Source organism: Miscanthus floridulus, chromosome 8, assembly GCF_019320115.1.
Source record: "Miscanthus floridulus cultivar M001 chromosome 8, ASM1932011v1, whole genome shotgun sequence".
Lineage (NCBI taxonomy): Eukaryota > Viridiplantae > Streptophyta > Magnoliopsida > Poales > Poaceae > Miscanthus > Miscanthus floridulus.
In genome coordinates this window covers 74244617-74259588 of record NC_089587.1, presented here as the reverse complement: position 1 = coordinate 74259588, position 14972 = coordinate 74244617, and the positions used below count along the sequence as shown (strand labels likewise).

The 14972-nt window shown below is 50.7% G+C and overlaps 2 protein-coding genes across 2 annotated transcripts; both read left to right on the top strand.

The window, feature by feature from the left end:
- The first annotated feature begins 4090 nt into the window (after positions 1-4090).
- LOC136469402 (uncharacterized) lies at positions 4091-5152 on the top strand. Its single transcript, XM_066467608.1, has 2 exons — positions 4091-4501; positions 4700-5152. Exons 1-2 carry the CDS (start codon positions 4091-4093, stop codon positions 5150-5152), a joined length of 864 nt encoding a protein of 287 aa, XP_066323705.1.
- A 7922-nt stretch (positions 5153-13074) lies between these two features.
- Positions 13075-13852, top strand: LOC136472602 (ferredoxin-like). Its single transcript, XM_066470306.1, has one exon. The coding sequence runs from the start codon at positions 13237-13239 to the stop codon at positions 13657-13659; it is 423 nt and encodes a 140-aa protein (XP_066326403.1). The 5' UTR covers positions 13075-13236; the 3' UTR covers positions 13660-13852.
- Positions 13853-14972: the final 1120 nt, after the last annotated feature.

The following is a 14972-nucleotide window of genomic DNA, read 5'->3' as shown; positions in this document are numbered from 1 at the left end:
GCTAGGACCTCCCCTATCTCCGCTGTTCCCTTGCCGCAGTGACGTTTTCTTCCAATTCACCGTAGTGATTGCACCTCATTCCAATTGGCCTTGCCCGCAGCTTCGTTGGGCAGCCGGTCACCCATCCTTCCCCTCATAGCCGCATGTAGCTCAGTCCTGTGCGCCAATTTTGAAGGGCTGAGCTTTCGGGTCCTTAAGACCAGTAGTGCCTGCGCCATCGGCTTTCGTCACCACCAAAGCAGCTCGGTCAAATTCCTCGTGCCACTAGCCTCCCCTTTAGTCGGTTGTCACCATGCTCGCCACATCCTATACCCTATCGCCGTAGTGCAGCCTGTGGCATGGCCGTGCCATTGCCGTGCTCCGCTACACTCATCGCGCGCACGTGGCCGGCTCGGCCTGAGCCATCTCCAGTCATTTCTTCATGTCTTCCAGTTCCGTGGTGAGTCGCTGGTACTCGTCCGCTCCTCGCTTTGTCCCGGCAGTGCTGATGTTCACCAGAACGGCATCACCGTACTTGCAGGGTGCCCACCATCGTGGTCCGAGCTCGCTGCGACGTCTCAGCGCGTGTGTCTCCGCCCTATGATTTGCGTTTGCACATAGGTGAGTATCGGCTCTTTATTTGAGTAAGGAGAGGGCTGGGGTGGCCGACATAGATGTCCAGCGCCGCGCCATCACGCCAGTGCGCGCCCTGGATGGTCAGGGACTTCACCGCGGTGAAGACGTAGAAGTTGGAGGGTGCTGTTGTAAAAGCGCTGACTGATTCAATAGTGGCTTAGGGTTCGCTGCGATTTTGTTGTAGTTTGGGGGTGCCCGTGCATAATCGCCTCCACGCGTAGGCCGTCACCGTTGTGGGCCGCTGGCCGGTTGGGCCACTCCTCCGAGTGGGCCGCGCGCTGGCTTTCTGTCACGCGCGGGCGGGGTGACGCGTTGGATCGGGCCGCGCGTTGTGGGCCGGCAAAGGAAGTTTCGGTTTTCATTATTTCCTAGAATTTGAAATGCTTATTTATTTCCTGTTATGATTCCAACTTTGATAAATCATAGTAAATTGCATGGTTGTCCAAAAATAGCGAAACTAAGTTTGTTAGGTTCGCAAAAATGTCATCTACCTGTTAGTACAGTTAGTTCACCATTAGCTGTTAGGATGGTAGGCTCATAAGATTGAAGTAGAGAGCTTAGCGGTATATCGATCTTTAATTGCAGGATTTGTTGTGGTAAACCGACAATAGCTTTAGCTTTGAAATCATTACAGTAGGTTCCTTAGGCATTTATATACTTGCTGTAAAAATGGTAAACATAGAACGAGTCGTTTAATGGCGTAGTTATTATCCTTGTTTTCTAGTATGTATCGTAAATTGGCATTAGGAGTATGAATATCCGTAGTCATCGTAAGAATGTAGGACACGTTCATACTTGTTAGTAGTACTGGTATGTAGCTTAGACTTTAGTGGGTAGACCTCACTTAGTAATTTAATGGGGGTACTTTTGCATTGAGAATTGCTGTTGCCATAGTGTTAATCATTGCATCGTCATTTCATGTAGATCACGAACAGGTAGACTTCATACCCGTCGGTGATCCGGAGTACGACGAGGTGATCGAGGAGTACGAGGAGGAGCTTTTCGCATAGGAGGGAGCCCAGGAGCCTGTTGGTACTGACTTTGCTGACCTGGCACCTGCCCAAGGCAAGCCCCGGTGCATAACCCCTATTTTTAAATGATCACTGTAAATATTTATATGATATGCATTTACATTATAGGCATTTTATGGAAGCTACATGCATAAATATATCCACCATGAGTCCTACTAGTACAGGTCGAGTAGCTGCTATGCTCAGGATATCGGTAGCGTGAGTAACCTGTCGTTACTCGCAAATAGGTGATTAAACTATGATATCACGATGAAATAATGGAAAGGAAAATGGTGACCGGACAGGGATGTGGATTTGGTACTAGTGGGTGTGAGGGGTTGTGTCCTGCGGCCAACAGGGCATAGCCCGGTTACACTTTTTCCCTGTCTGTGTCGATTAAGGACCGGTCGTTGCATATGACTCTAGGCAAGTCACAGATTATTGTCCTGAGCACATACTTGGGTATGGGCACTAGGAAGGCTTGCTACTCTCTTGTTGCGGATCTGGCTCTTTTCGGACCGACTGATGGGAAGAGGAGGTGGTGGAGGTCCTTGCACCGCACTGAGTCCGGGATTCAGAGGCGGGGGCTTGGAGTCCAAGTTTGGACGGGGACCTGGACACCCGAGACAGGAGAGTGGTGGGTTAGTCCTGCTTGTGCCTAGGGTACAAGCGGGGCATGTGTCTTCGGGGCACCCAGCTAGGCACATTGATTCGTGAATCGCCGGGTTATCCGGTACGGCTTGTCTGCGGTTTAGCACCGTAGTAAGAACTGTAAGTGGAAAAAAGGAGAATGATCAGTATCGATTGCTCAACCCTTGCTTGAAAGTAGAACAGGTGCTTATATAGATTGATTAGATGAAGACTTAATACGGCTAATGATAATAATGTATCAATAAGGACTCACTATTAGTATTGCTTTTTGCTAAAAGAGAAACAACAAACCATAAAGCCTAGCATATCCCTTGGAGTCGGGAAAGTATTCCCACTGGTCGGATAAGTCATGCGAGTACATTGTGTACTCAGGGTTTATTTACCCCTGTTGTAGGTGATGCTTGAGGAGTACCTTGAGTGGAGGATTCTTCTGATGGGCTCAGACGAAATCCTCGTTATCATATCGCTAGATGTTATCTTTTAATATTCCGCTGTTTATCATTCCACACTCTGTATTTGGTATTGTAATAATGTACTTTTTAAGAAACTCTAATGTATGAGATGGACTTATGTTGTGACTCATTTTCATTATTGGATCCTTGGAAAAAATATGGATCTTTTGGGTTCTCCCTCGGGGTGTGCCCGACGGATACCGGTTGTGATAGTTGCTTTCGGGGTGCTTAGTGTCTGGTGGAAGACGAGCGCCTCCGTAAGTACGCTATCTCGGGTGGTTCTGCCACACGGTCGAAGCGGTCTTTGGCGGGGGCCGAGACAAGCTTAAAGCCAAGCGCATGGACCTAGACGAAGGCCCCTCTACGCAGAGGGGTAAGAAAAACAAAAAAGATCGACGCCGATCGGACAGCCCCGTGCTAGTCGCCGCAGCCAATCGCGTGGCCAGGTAGCCCCAGCAGGGACTGCCTAACCACTTCAACAAGCTCATGGATGGCCCATGCCCCAACCATGCCTACCCCGTCAAACACCTCTACAAGGAGTGCGAGCTTCTCAAACATTTCCTCTGACAGGCCAGCGAGCCAAAGGAGGGAGACGGCAAGGAGCTAGCAGCCAAAAGGGGAGGCACGGTAGGCAAGGACGGAGATGGCTTCCTCAAACCCGAAGAGTGCATCATGATCTTTGGTGGGTCCGACGCCATCTGGACTAAACGCCAGCATAAGATACGCTATAGGGAGGCATGCGCTGCCGAAATGGCCGTCCCCTCTTTCCTCAGCTGGTCGAAATCCCCAATCACTTTTGATCAGAGGGACCATCCCTCCTACGTCGCAAGACCAGGACGCTACCCGCTCATCGTCGACCCCATCGTCCGCAAGAAGCGCCTCACCAAGGTGCTGATGGACGGAGGTAGCGGCCTCAACATCCTGTACATCAACACCCTCGATGCCATGTGCATCCCCCGATCGGAGCTCCGCCTGACAGGCTCCCCCTTCCATCGGGTAATACCAGGAGCGTAGGCATACCCGCTTGGATAGATCGATATGCCCATCATGTTCGGCAGCCAGGCCAACTTCTGCTTGGAGGTCCTCACCTTCAAAGTGGTGGACTTTCTAGGGTCCTACCACGCCATCTTAGGGCGGCCATGCTACGCAAAATTCATGGCAATCCCCAACTGCACTTATCTCAAGCTGAAGATGCCGGGACCAAATGGCATCATCACCGTGAGTAGCGCCTTCTCGCATGCCTTCAAGTGCGACCATGAGCACTATGAGCTCGCCACCACGGTCGTCAACTCGTCCGAGCTCCCGTAGCTCGGGGAGTCATCAACCCCAGCAGCCCCAGACTGCAACAAACCAACCTCCTCGATGGCCTTCCGCTCGCTCAAGGAAACCAAGGCAATGGGTGTCCACCCCACTGACCTAGCCAAAATGGTGCGAATCGGGACCCAGCTCTCGGCCCAATGGGAATGCGAGCTCGTCGGCTTCCTACGTGATAATCGCAATGTCTTCGCATGGCAGCCTTCTGACATGCTGGGGATACCACGGGAGGTCGCCGAGCATGAACTACACCTTATCTCAGGCTCAAAGCCCACCAAGCAATGCCTGTGTCATTTCGATGATGAGAGGCGCAGAGCCATAGGAGAAGAAATCGTCAAGCTCTTGGCAGCCGGATTCATCAGGGAGGTTTTTCACTCTGACTGGCTCGCCAATCCCATCCTTGCTAGGAAAAAGACTGGGAAATGGAGAATGTGCGTTGATTATACTAGACTCAACAAGGCATGTCCAAAGGATCACTTTCCTTTGCCACGCATAGACCAGATAATCGACTCCACTTCGGGTTGCGAGATCCTCTTCTTTCTGGACGCATACTCAGGCTATCACTAGATCGCGATGAAAGAGTCCGATCAACTCGCAACCTCGTTCATCACCCCGTATGGTTCATACTGTTATGTAACCATGCCTTTTGGCTTGAAGAACGCTGGCACCACCTACCAAAGGTGCATGCAGCAGTGCTTCGCCAACCAAATCAACCCGCCCGATCAGCCTGATCAGGCTGAACAACCTAAACCAACAATCACCGTCTATGTTGATGACATAGTGGTCAAAATGGCTCGAGCTTGCGACCTGATCACAAACTTGGCCACAACGTTCGCGAACCTCCGAAGGTTCAACATCAAGCTAAATCCCGAAAAATGTGTTTTTAGGGTTCCAAGGGGAAAGCTGCTTAGATACATCGTATCCGAGCGCAGCATCAAGGCCAACCCCAAAACGATCACAACCATCTCCAACATGGGCCCCATACGCAATGTAAAAGGCGTGCAAAGGCTCACCGGCTGCCTGGCGGCCCTTAGTTGCTTCATCTCCTGGCTCAGCGAACGGGGGATGCCACTTTATAAGCTCCTCAAAAAGACGAACGCCTTCGTCTAGACTGAGGAAGCCCAATAGGCTCTCGAAAGCCTCAAAACATCCCTGACATCAACCCCAATCCTCGTCGCTCCCGAACAGGGAGAACCCCTCCTCCTTTATGTCGCGACAAGTAACCATGTGGTGAGTGCCGCCCTGGTCGTCGAAAGGGAGGAACCGGGACACCAGCTCAAGGTGCAATGACCCGTATACTTCGTCGGAGAAGTACTTACAGACCCCAAGGTCTAGTACCCCCAGGTGCAAAAACTCCTATACGTCGTGCTAATGGCCACTAGGAAGCCCCTATACTAGTTCACCGACCACGAAGTCACAGTCGTCACTTCATACCCACTCGGGGACATCATCCGCAACCATGACGCCACGGGATGAATCTCTAAGTAGGCCCTTGAACTCATGGGCCATGACATCAGGTATACCCCCCGCATCGCAATTAAGTCTCAGGCTCTCACTGATTTAGTCACTGAATGGATGGAGGTCCAGCTACCGGTCCCAGACATCTCCCACGAGTACTGGATAATGTACTTCGACGGGTCCGTAATGGCGCCTGGCTCGGGGGCTAGAGTGGTTCAGATCTCCCTAGATGGGAGTAGGCTCCGCTATGCCATCCGCCTCCACTTTTTGGCTTCAAACAATGCCATGGAATACGAGGCCCTTATCAATGGACTACGCATCGCCATCGAGCTCGATGCTACGCGACTCTATGTCCACGGTGACTTAGAACTAGTCATTGATCAGGTCATGAAGGAGTCCTCCTGCAAAAGCCCCCTCATGACAGCATACTGCCAAGAGGTGCACAAGCTCGAGGACAAATTCTAGGGGATCAAACTACATCACGTCCCTTGAAGGGACAACGATGCCGCCGATTTCCTTGCAAAACTAGCCACCAGGCGGGATCCATCCCCAAGCAGGGTCTTCATCAACGACGTCCACGAGCCGTCCATCCGCATCCTAGAAGGTCTGACCCAAACACACCCTGATGCCCCACTGGCACTTAGGGGCTCCGCTCCCGATGCCTAGCCAGCGCCCGGGGACTTTGACCCCAGTACCCCTATGTCACCCGTGAACGTCGCCGTACTGGCACTCGATGAAACCGACTAGCGAGTATCGCTACTCGCCTACCTCCTCGAGGAGGTTCTCCCACCCAAAAGGGCTAAAGCTCGATGGATCGCTCGATGCGCAAAGACCTTCGTCATGCTCAGTGACGAGCTCTACAAATGGAGCCCATCAGGGGTACTCATGAAGTGTATCCCCATCGACCAAGGGAGGCAGCTCCTCCTCGAGGTCCATGCCGGCATTTGTGGGCATCACGCGGCCCCAAGGTTGCTGGTCGGAAAAGCCTTCCACCAAGGTTTTTACTGGCCAACCGCGCTACGAGATGTGGAGGACGTCATCCACAGGTGTGAAGGATGCTAGTTCTACGCTCGACAAACCCATTTGCCAGCACAGGAGCTCCAAACCATCCCCATCACCTGGCTGTTAGCGGTCTGGGGCCTCGACATGGTGGGACCCCTCAAAAAGGCCCCAGGCGGTTTCACTCACCTACTCGTAGCAATCGACAAATTCACCAAGTGGATAGAGGCCAAACCCATCACCAATGTTCGGTCGGAGGAGGCAGTCCAATTCTTCCTCAACATCATCTACTGGTTCAGTGTTCCTAACTGTATCATCACTGACCATGGGACCAACTTCACCAGAAAAAAGTTCCTAGACTTCAGCAATGGATATGATATCAGGATCGGCTGGGCTTCGGTCGGACATCCATGAACTAACGGTCAGGTCGAACGTGCCAATGGCATGGTCCTCCAAGGACTTAAGTTGCGCATCTTCAACTGACTCAAAAAGTATGCTGGGCGTTGGGTAGCAGAGGTTCCAGCAACCCTCTGGAGCCTAAGAATGACCCCAAACCAATCCATGGGATTCACACCCTTCTTCCTGTCCTATGGGGCTGAGGCAGTATTGCCCTCCGACCTCGACCACGGCACACCAAGAGTGAAGGCTTTCGACCCCGACCGAGCCGCGGAGGCTCAATAGGACACGGTCGACCTACTCGAAGAGGCCCGCGAAACGACCGTCATCCGCTCCGCTCGCTACCAACAAACCCTCCATAGGTACCACGAAAGGAAGATTAGGGGAAGGATACTTGAAGTCGGCGATCTCGTGCTTTGGAGGACCCAATCAACGAAGGGAAAGCACAAGCTTTCTCCACCATGGAAAGGGCCCTATACAGTGATCGAAGTAATCCGACTAGGCACCTACCGACTCGAGGACCACAACAGCAACGCTCTCACCAACACTTGGAACATTGAACAGCTACGCCGTTTCCCCCCTAAATATGGTCTAAACCGTTTTTTAGTTAGAACATGCTCCCAAAAGAGCACCCCTGCCCGAAACACTTTCGGCCTGGGTTGCTCCGGGGCTCCATAAGGGTACAATATTGTATATTACCTCTTTTTTCTTTTGTCATCACATAACAAACAACTTTGTCCCCAAACGGAAACACATTCCATGCCCTTGATTACCCTACGTAACTCTGCTCTTACTACGAACCGAACGCACCCCGCCTTTTCCCTACGGACGTGAGCAGTCGAGCCCCGTGGGCCATGCCCTGGACTCCCAAGGTCGCACCCTATGGGACAAATGGGCAGGTACGAGAGAGAAAGGGTAAGAACAAAGGTTATGCTAGGATATAAATAGGAAAGGCGTATCATGGTTCTGTCACAAGGACAGTACTGATGTATTCATTAAATACAAAAAATTATTCACACGGGGACTCACCCACAAACGTAACTTTTACATTTTCTACTACTGCAAATACCACTGCGACCGCCAAGGACCCGCTCGGTTCCGCTCCCTCGGCTTCGGCAAGCACAAACGGATACCTCAAGGGCGTTGCACCCATAGGTGTTCAGTAGGAGAATAGGGGATCAAGGTCCCGGTCGGACATTTCCAACTAGAGCCCTCCGAACCCCGTCACTCCAATCGTCAAGGTAAGTACTATCAAACCCCCTCTATTTCATTATAAATCATTCATACATCCATACGCACATTCATCTCATACGCCTGAACCCCCCAGATGGTTAGGGCATGAACCGCCCGGGGGCTCGGGAACTAAGCATCGCATGTGCAGCGAAATGCACCAGAACGCTCCGTGTTGCGCCACGAAGCAGCGGTTGCCTCATTCGACATGAGCAAACAACAGAGCCAAGGGAGAAAACTGTAGATGAGCACCGTGCGGCCTTTGCCCGGTCTGGCAAACCGGGTCATCTCAACCTTCTTGTTCGATCCTGAACCTCTCGCCAAGCCAACAAAATCTCCATCGAGGGGAGGCCATTAGGCCACCTGGGTCGATCTTTGGAATGACCTAGGCATCTACCGGGTTATAGGTAAAGGAGTAGTGGAATGCCACAAGAGGGCTATGCCGACCCAGTCATGAACGACGGACCCGGATTCCGCTCGATCACACCCGTTAGTGAGCTCACCGAGCTAGTCTTTGAGCCTAAGCGATCGGGATAGTCGACAAAACTCAGCCCCTCCGATTGTGAGGAACCAGATGGGGTAGCGCAAAACAACTCACATCGACCCCCATGAAGGCCCGACAAGGCTCGGGGGCTCAAATGCCAAAAACCTTGGGACCGCGACTCCAAACTCGCGTTGATAGGATCTATGACATCCGGCTACGGCTTGGGACCACGACTCCGAACTCGCATAACAGCTTCACTTCCGACTGTGCTACAAAAAAATCCGGGGACCGCGACTCCGAACTCGCGTAACAGCTTCACTTCTGACAAAAACCCTGGGACCATGACCTCGAACTTGTGTCGACAAGATCTACGACATCCGGCTATGGCCTGGGACCGTGACTCCGAACTTGTGTCGACAGGATCTACGACATCCGGCTATGGCCTGGGACCGCGACTCCAAACTCGTATAACGGCTTCACTACCGACTGCACTCCAAGAAACCCTGGCTAGGGACCACAACTCTGAACTTGCGTAAAAACTAACTGAACTAACAGTCTCGGCTGCCCAGGCCGAACCAACATCAGGACCCACGGGCTCCGTCTCATCCATCTCCAGAACTAACCATTTCAAAACCACGGAGTGCATCGACACCAGGATCAGTAAGTTCTGTCTCAAACCAATCTCCACGCCTAAAAACGCCTCGGCTGCACAAACAACGCCGTGGATTAACAAAAATCCATCTCAGACTAAAAAACACGCACACACGCTCCAAACACCCCCAGACGGTTCTGCCCGAACCGCCCGGGGGCTCGGGGGCTACACCCGTGGGTGTGCTCGCGCACACCCACTGAACACAAAACCTCTCCCACTGACAACGCAGAAAACCCCCCAACCAGTTCTGCCCGAACCGCCTAAGGGCTCGGGGGCTACACCCGTGGGTGCGCTCGCGCGCACCCGCCGGCAAAACAAAAAATCCCTCGGACGATTTAGCTCAAATCACCCGGGGGCTCAGGGGCTCCTATCGGGTTCATAAACCCAGGGTCCCTTGGGGACCGGCTTCCACGCCCGGGCTCGGCCCAGGAAAACAACATGTAGTTCATGGGCCGGACTAAGAGCCTAAAACACAACAGGCCAGAAGGACAGTCTGGTGGCCGACCAGAAGGTCTACCCAAAAGAACAAGCGCCAGCTCGTCAACTTCTTTGGCCCACCTCTCCGCCCGGAGCACTCGCTTCGGGCACCAGCCGCCTCTGAGCGGTCTCTCCAAACGGAAGGCCTAGCCCAAAATGTTGCTTCCTACTCTGACCCCGTGACTCCAACCCTACGACTGGGGCTCGTGGGAACCCTGCTCACCGCTCTTCTCCAATCGGCACACTTAGAGCCGACTGGAGCCATCCGACTGGGGGCACCCCGTTCGGTAGGCACTAGAAGACATGCGGAGAAAGGCAAGGCAAGGCTCACAAGTCAAAACCACTGTACTAGGGACCATACCCTACACAAAATAGTACTCTGCAGCCACTCTGACACAAACAATATTGTAGGCGCCGACATCTCCCCCTACAGCATTGTAGGGGCAGCTAAAAACTCCCATACGGTAAGCCCCCGCGTGTCTCTGGACATCGATCGCAGTATGGGCACCAGGATTTGCCGTACCAAGTGAACATAGCATGGCTCCTCACCTGCCACTAGGCATCAGATAGTATTTGTAGGTACCGGCGTCCATCCTTCCTGAAAAAGATAACACGACCGCCCGTGCGCATCTGACATTCTACAGCAACATCAACAGTGTTGGGGGCGCCTACCATTATCCAATCTTTGTCAGTGTGGGCAACAAGGCTTAGAAACATCTGTACTCTCTCCCTCTCACCTGTAAAGCCATCCCCTTTATCTATAAAAGGGGATGCGCTCCCTCCAACAAGGAGAGGTCGACTTCTTCAAGTTCAGACTCACTAGATCGATAGCTCACAATCCCTCAAGCACACGCTTGAATACCTAGCTCGTAGCAAAGTTCCTGTCACTCTCGGCCCTTCCGGTCGGAGCCGACCGGACCTCTTGTACACCCCATCTTTCTCCCTCTCGTTTGTAACCTCACTGCAAACTTCGAGCACCTGGGCTCAGGAATAAAGTCGCCAACCGACCCTAACTGGACTTCAAACCAGTATAGATCCTGTGATATTGAGTGTTAGACCACCTCCGATCACAACATACAGCAAAACTACAAATATTTACTAGTTGGTCATTTTCTGCACCGACAGAGAGCATGTGAGCAAGAGATCCAACCTTGAGCACTTGGTCATCCCCTAGCTGCTGAATTTGTGTTTGTTAATCTTGGAGCTTTGGATCCTAGCTAGACGACTAGGGTTGCCTATTGTTGAGCGCTCATCATTTGTGATTAGCTCCAAGAAGTTTGTATTGCCCCAAAGAAGCTAGTGGAAACCTCAACCTTGAGCTTTGTGATTATCTTGATAAGAGGATAGGGTTGGAAGAAACCCAAAGCCTTTGTGGCTTCCTTAACAACGAGGATATAGACAAGTCTTGGTGGCTCCGATGGCTCCGGTTGAACCTAGTCTGGGTTAAATCCTGTGTCTTGCCCCTTGTTGTTGTGGTGGTGGTGTTCACTTTCATATTTGAATTCATTTCTACACTTGATCTACTTTTCCTCTAAGTTCTAGCTGGCTGTGGTGCAAAAGGAAGGAAATAAATTCACAAATCTTGATATTTAACTCAACCTAAGTTTACTCTTTGTCAATTTGAGTTGTAGTTGTTTTCAACTAGGACCAGCAAAACTTCCACAAATTTGTTCGGAACTTTTGCATACTGCTAATCCGCCGCATCGAGTTTGAAGTTTGTACATGCCTATTCACCCCTCTATAGGTCGTGCATGATCCTTTCAAGTCATCGGTGACACTCGGCCTATAGATAATTGCACTCATCATTAAGCTTTGTTTGCCGTCACTACTTTGAATTCTCATCGTCGAGGATGTAATGTCCTAGAAGAGGTAATAACTTCACATATTATTAATGCTCGAGGATAGGTAATAGAAACTCGACAACAATGTCGACCATACAGAATGTGTTCCAACTAGCTTAGGGACTCAGGGCCATGTTTGGGTAATAGATCCACATGCTAAGGTGTTAACTGCTGGGTGATGGTGACCGAGTCCCTAATCCTTAATGGGAGCTCGAGCAAAGGTGAAGATAACTTCTCCACAGACTGGCCCAACCGAGTAGCAGAGATAAGCTTGCTAAAGTTGTTGATGATGAAGTCTAAGGTTCCAAAGTGGAACTCTTGGTCCACAGTGAATGCCCTAGTAAGGGATATGTTGCCCACCGAGTCAACGACAAAGTCTAGACTTCAGAAGCGAAGAACCTAGCATGAGATGAAGTAGATTCATGATCCCTATCATGATGGGAGCAATATAGCCTTTGCAGATGGATCAGTGCATGTGTTCCCCTATCTAGAGTGCCAACTTTCGGTGTTTTGTTACCAGTAATACAACTATAGGGTTGATCCGCAAATTAAATAAAACAACTATATGGTTATATCCACGAGATTAAACAAGACAGTTCCACATGATATGGGCTTTATACAGGTTTAAGCCCTTGGAGGACATAATATATATCCTACATCCTGTCTACATCATGTGTTTAATGAATCACTGGTGTCTAAGCACCTTTGCACGTGGACGTACCGTTGCAACAGTACGTACGTAGCCACGAAAAAAATGGAGACAAAGATGAAGGGAACAATGGGAGCCGCTGTGCAAACGATGAGAGATGGTTGGTGGGTGATAGCGTCTCTATGGCGATGTCAGTCACACCAACAATATATATAGCGCTTATGAATTTGTTATTACAGTTATATATGGAGAATGAATATCTACCACCACTTAAATTGAAGTACTCGCGAAGCTTCGAGATTTTACATTCCTAGCTAGCTAAGCTAGTGGCCGCGCCAAGGATCCCGTGACCTTAAAACCTCAATCCAGCCAGCTGCATCCAATGTGTGGTGTGGTCGTGTGGACAATAACACACAGACCACAAGCATATACACCTATATCAGACTATTTTTTTTTCTAGGTACCTTATTATACGCATTGCCTTTGTATATATGTATATGTTGTGGTTATATATATGTATATATAAATATATGATTGCTCAAAATTAAATAAAGCAGATGGATAGATAAGGATGGATGGAGCACCAAGAGCCACCAAAAACACAGGAAGAGGACGCACATACACAGCGACTAGCTAGCCTAGAAGACTTGGTATATGCGTTTGTAGTGGTATGTGCTGCATGCATATGGCCTCCACACGCCCATCGACAGACACACTCTGAGGTATGTAGTAGATAGATAGATAGATAGATGGATGGATGGCTGGAAGCGACGATGAGCAACGTGTGATCCTCGTTGCACAAAGCGATATCCCTCCGCAGATAACCCGAGCACTCATCGCCACCCCTTCCTCCCTCGCCCGCCAACGATAAATCGCCGGCAGCCAGACGTACTCTCCATTGTCCCCTAGCTAGCTGTAGCAGAGCAAACAAAACACTCCATTGTCGCTACCCGCCCAGCTTCTGCTGCGGCAGCTACCTCAGCTATAGCAATCACACACTACAGTCCAATGGCCACCGCCCTGAGCAGCAGCCTCCGCGCGCCGGCCTTCTCCCTCGGCCTCGCCGCCACCCCGGTGACCACTGTCGTGGCGCTGCCCGCGGCCAAGCCGGCCCGCGGCGCCAGGCTGCGCGCGCAGGCCACCTACAACGTGAAGCTCATCACGCCGGACGGGGAGGTGGAGTTGCAGGTGCCCGACGACGTGTACATCCTGGACCAGGCCGAGGAGGAAGGGATCGACCTGCCCTTCTCCTGCCGCGCCGGCTCCTGCTCCTCCTGCGCCGGCAAGGTCGTCTCCGGCACCGTCGACCAGTCCGACCAGAGCTTCCTCGACGACTCCCAGATCGAAGGCGGGTGGGTGCTCACCTGCGCCGCCTACCCCACCTCCGACGTCGTCATCGAGACGCACAAGGAGGACGACCTCGTCGGCTAAGCAGAGCATATGCACCACGCTATGCATGCCATCATGAGATCGATGTATGGGCCAAGCAAGCTAGCTAGCATGCATCCATGACAGCAGCTCTCTGTTATTTATTGGTCTCTATCAATTTTACTGCGGATGCATGATATGCTATATGAGTTTCACTGCTCAACCAAATCAAATAAAAATGTTTTTTTCCTCTTCAGTTTTATTTATGCTGCTGTATATTTACTACATACTTAACTGAACGTACCAAAATTCAGTCTTAATATATGCCTAATCCTTGAACCTTCTGTACCCGTATGAGTTAGAATAACACACGTCCAGGTACAATAGACCGGAGTTCAATTTCCAGAAAAATTGAAGCGCATGATGTCTGTGAGACGCAAGTCTCTCAAGTATATATACGCAACAATATAAACTCCCGTTGCAACGCAAGACTATGTTTGCTAGCAATATTTTCACAACCATTCAATGAATGGTCTCGTGGCCTCCACACGCACAATAACCAATCATCAGTGGCCATCAATTGGTTTCCACATTTTATTTTCCATGACTGAGTCACTACTTTTGCTCTCAGTACACTAGTAGAGAACAGACCTTTGATCCTCGGCTAAAATGGGCTCTAGTCCCGGAATTTTTTGCCCCCGGGACTTAGAAATACCTTTAGTCCCGGTTGGTGGATCCAACCGGGACTAAAGGTCCCTGCCCAACGGCTACTGCGCCAGACAGAGGTGGCAGGGACCTTTAGTCCCGGTTGGAGCCACCAACCGGGACTAAAGGTATACTTTTACTCCCGGTTGGTGGCTCCAACCGGGAGTAAAGGTATACTCCCGGGCCGTGGCTGCGCCCGGGGTTGGAAAGTTACCTTTAGTCCCGGTTGGATCTATCAACCGGGACTAAATGTTCTCCCTTTATAAATCGGCCGTCTCCTCCTTCCTCCCCGAGCCCGAGCTCAGCACATTTTGAAGCTCACTGCAGTAGTGTTCTTGCTTCCTCCCTCCCTCCATTGTTCCTCCATCCATTCTTCGATTCCTCCGTCGATTCTTCAGTTGTAAAGGTTACCAATCTCATACTCTCATTTTTTACCATTTTCTTATGCCATTTTATTCACTATATATATTTATGGTTCTTTATTGTGGTTTTTTTTTCATTTGTAAGCAATTTGAGCTCAAAATCACTTTAAGCTTGCATAATTACATGAAAGAAGGTTAAAGTATATATAAATATAAAGTTAGAAAATAGTTAGAAAATTATAGCAAATCCTTACTAGTTGAACTTGCGGACCGTGTTCAGGTCGGCGAGGATGTTCTCTGCCGAGCGGT

Excerpts from the sequence above, each read along its gene's own strand:
- LOC136472602 (XM_066470306.1), top strand. The coding sequence starts at position 13,237 with ATGGCCACCGCCCTGAGCAGCAGCCTCCGCGCGCCGGCCTTCTCCCTC.
- LOC136469402 (XM_066467608.1), top strand. The coding sequence starts at position 4,091 with ATGGCCTTCCGCTCGCTCAAGGAAACCAAGGCAATGGGTGTCCACCCC. Across the intron at positions 4,502-4,699 it reads ATTATACTAGACTCAACAAG|AACGCTGGCACCACCTACCA; the intron begins GCATGTCCAAAG and ends TTTGGCTTGAAG.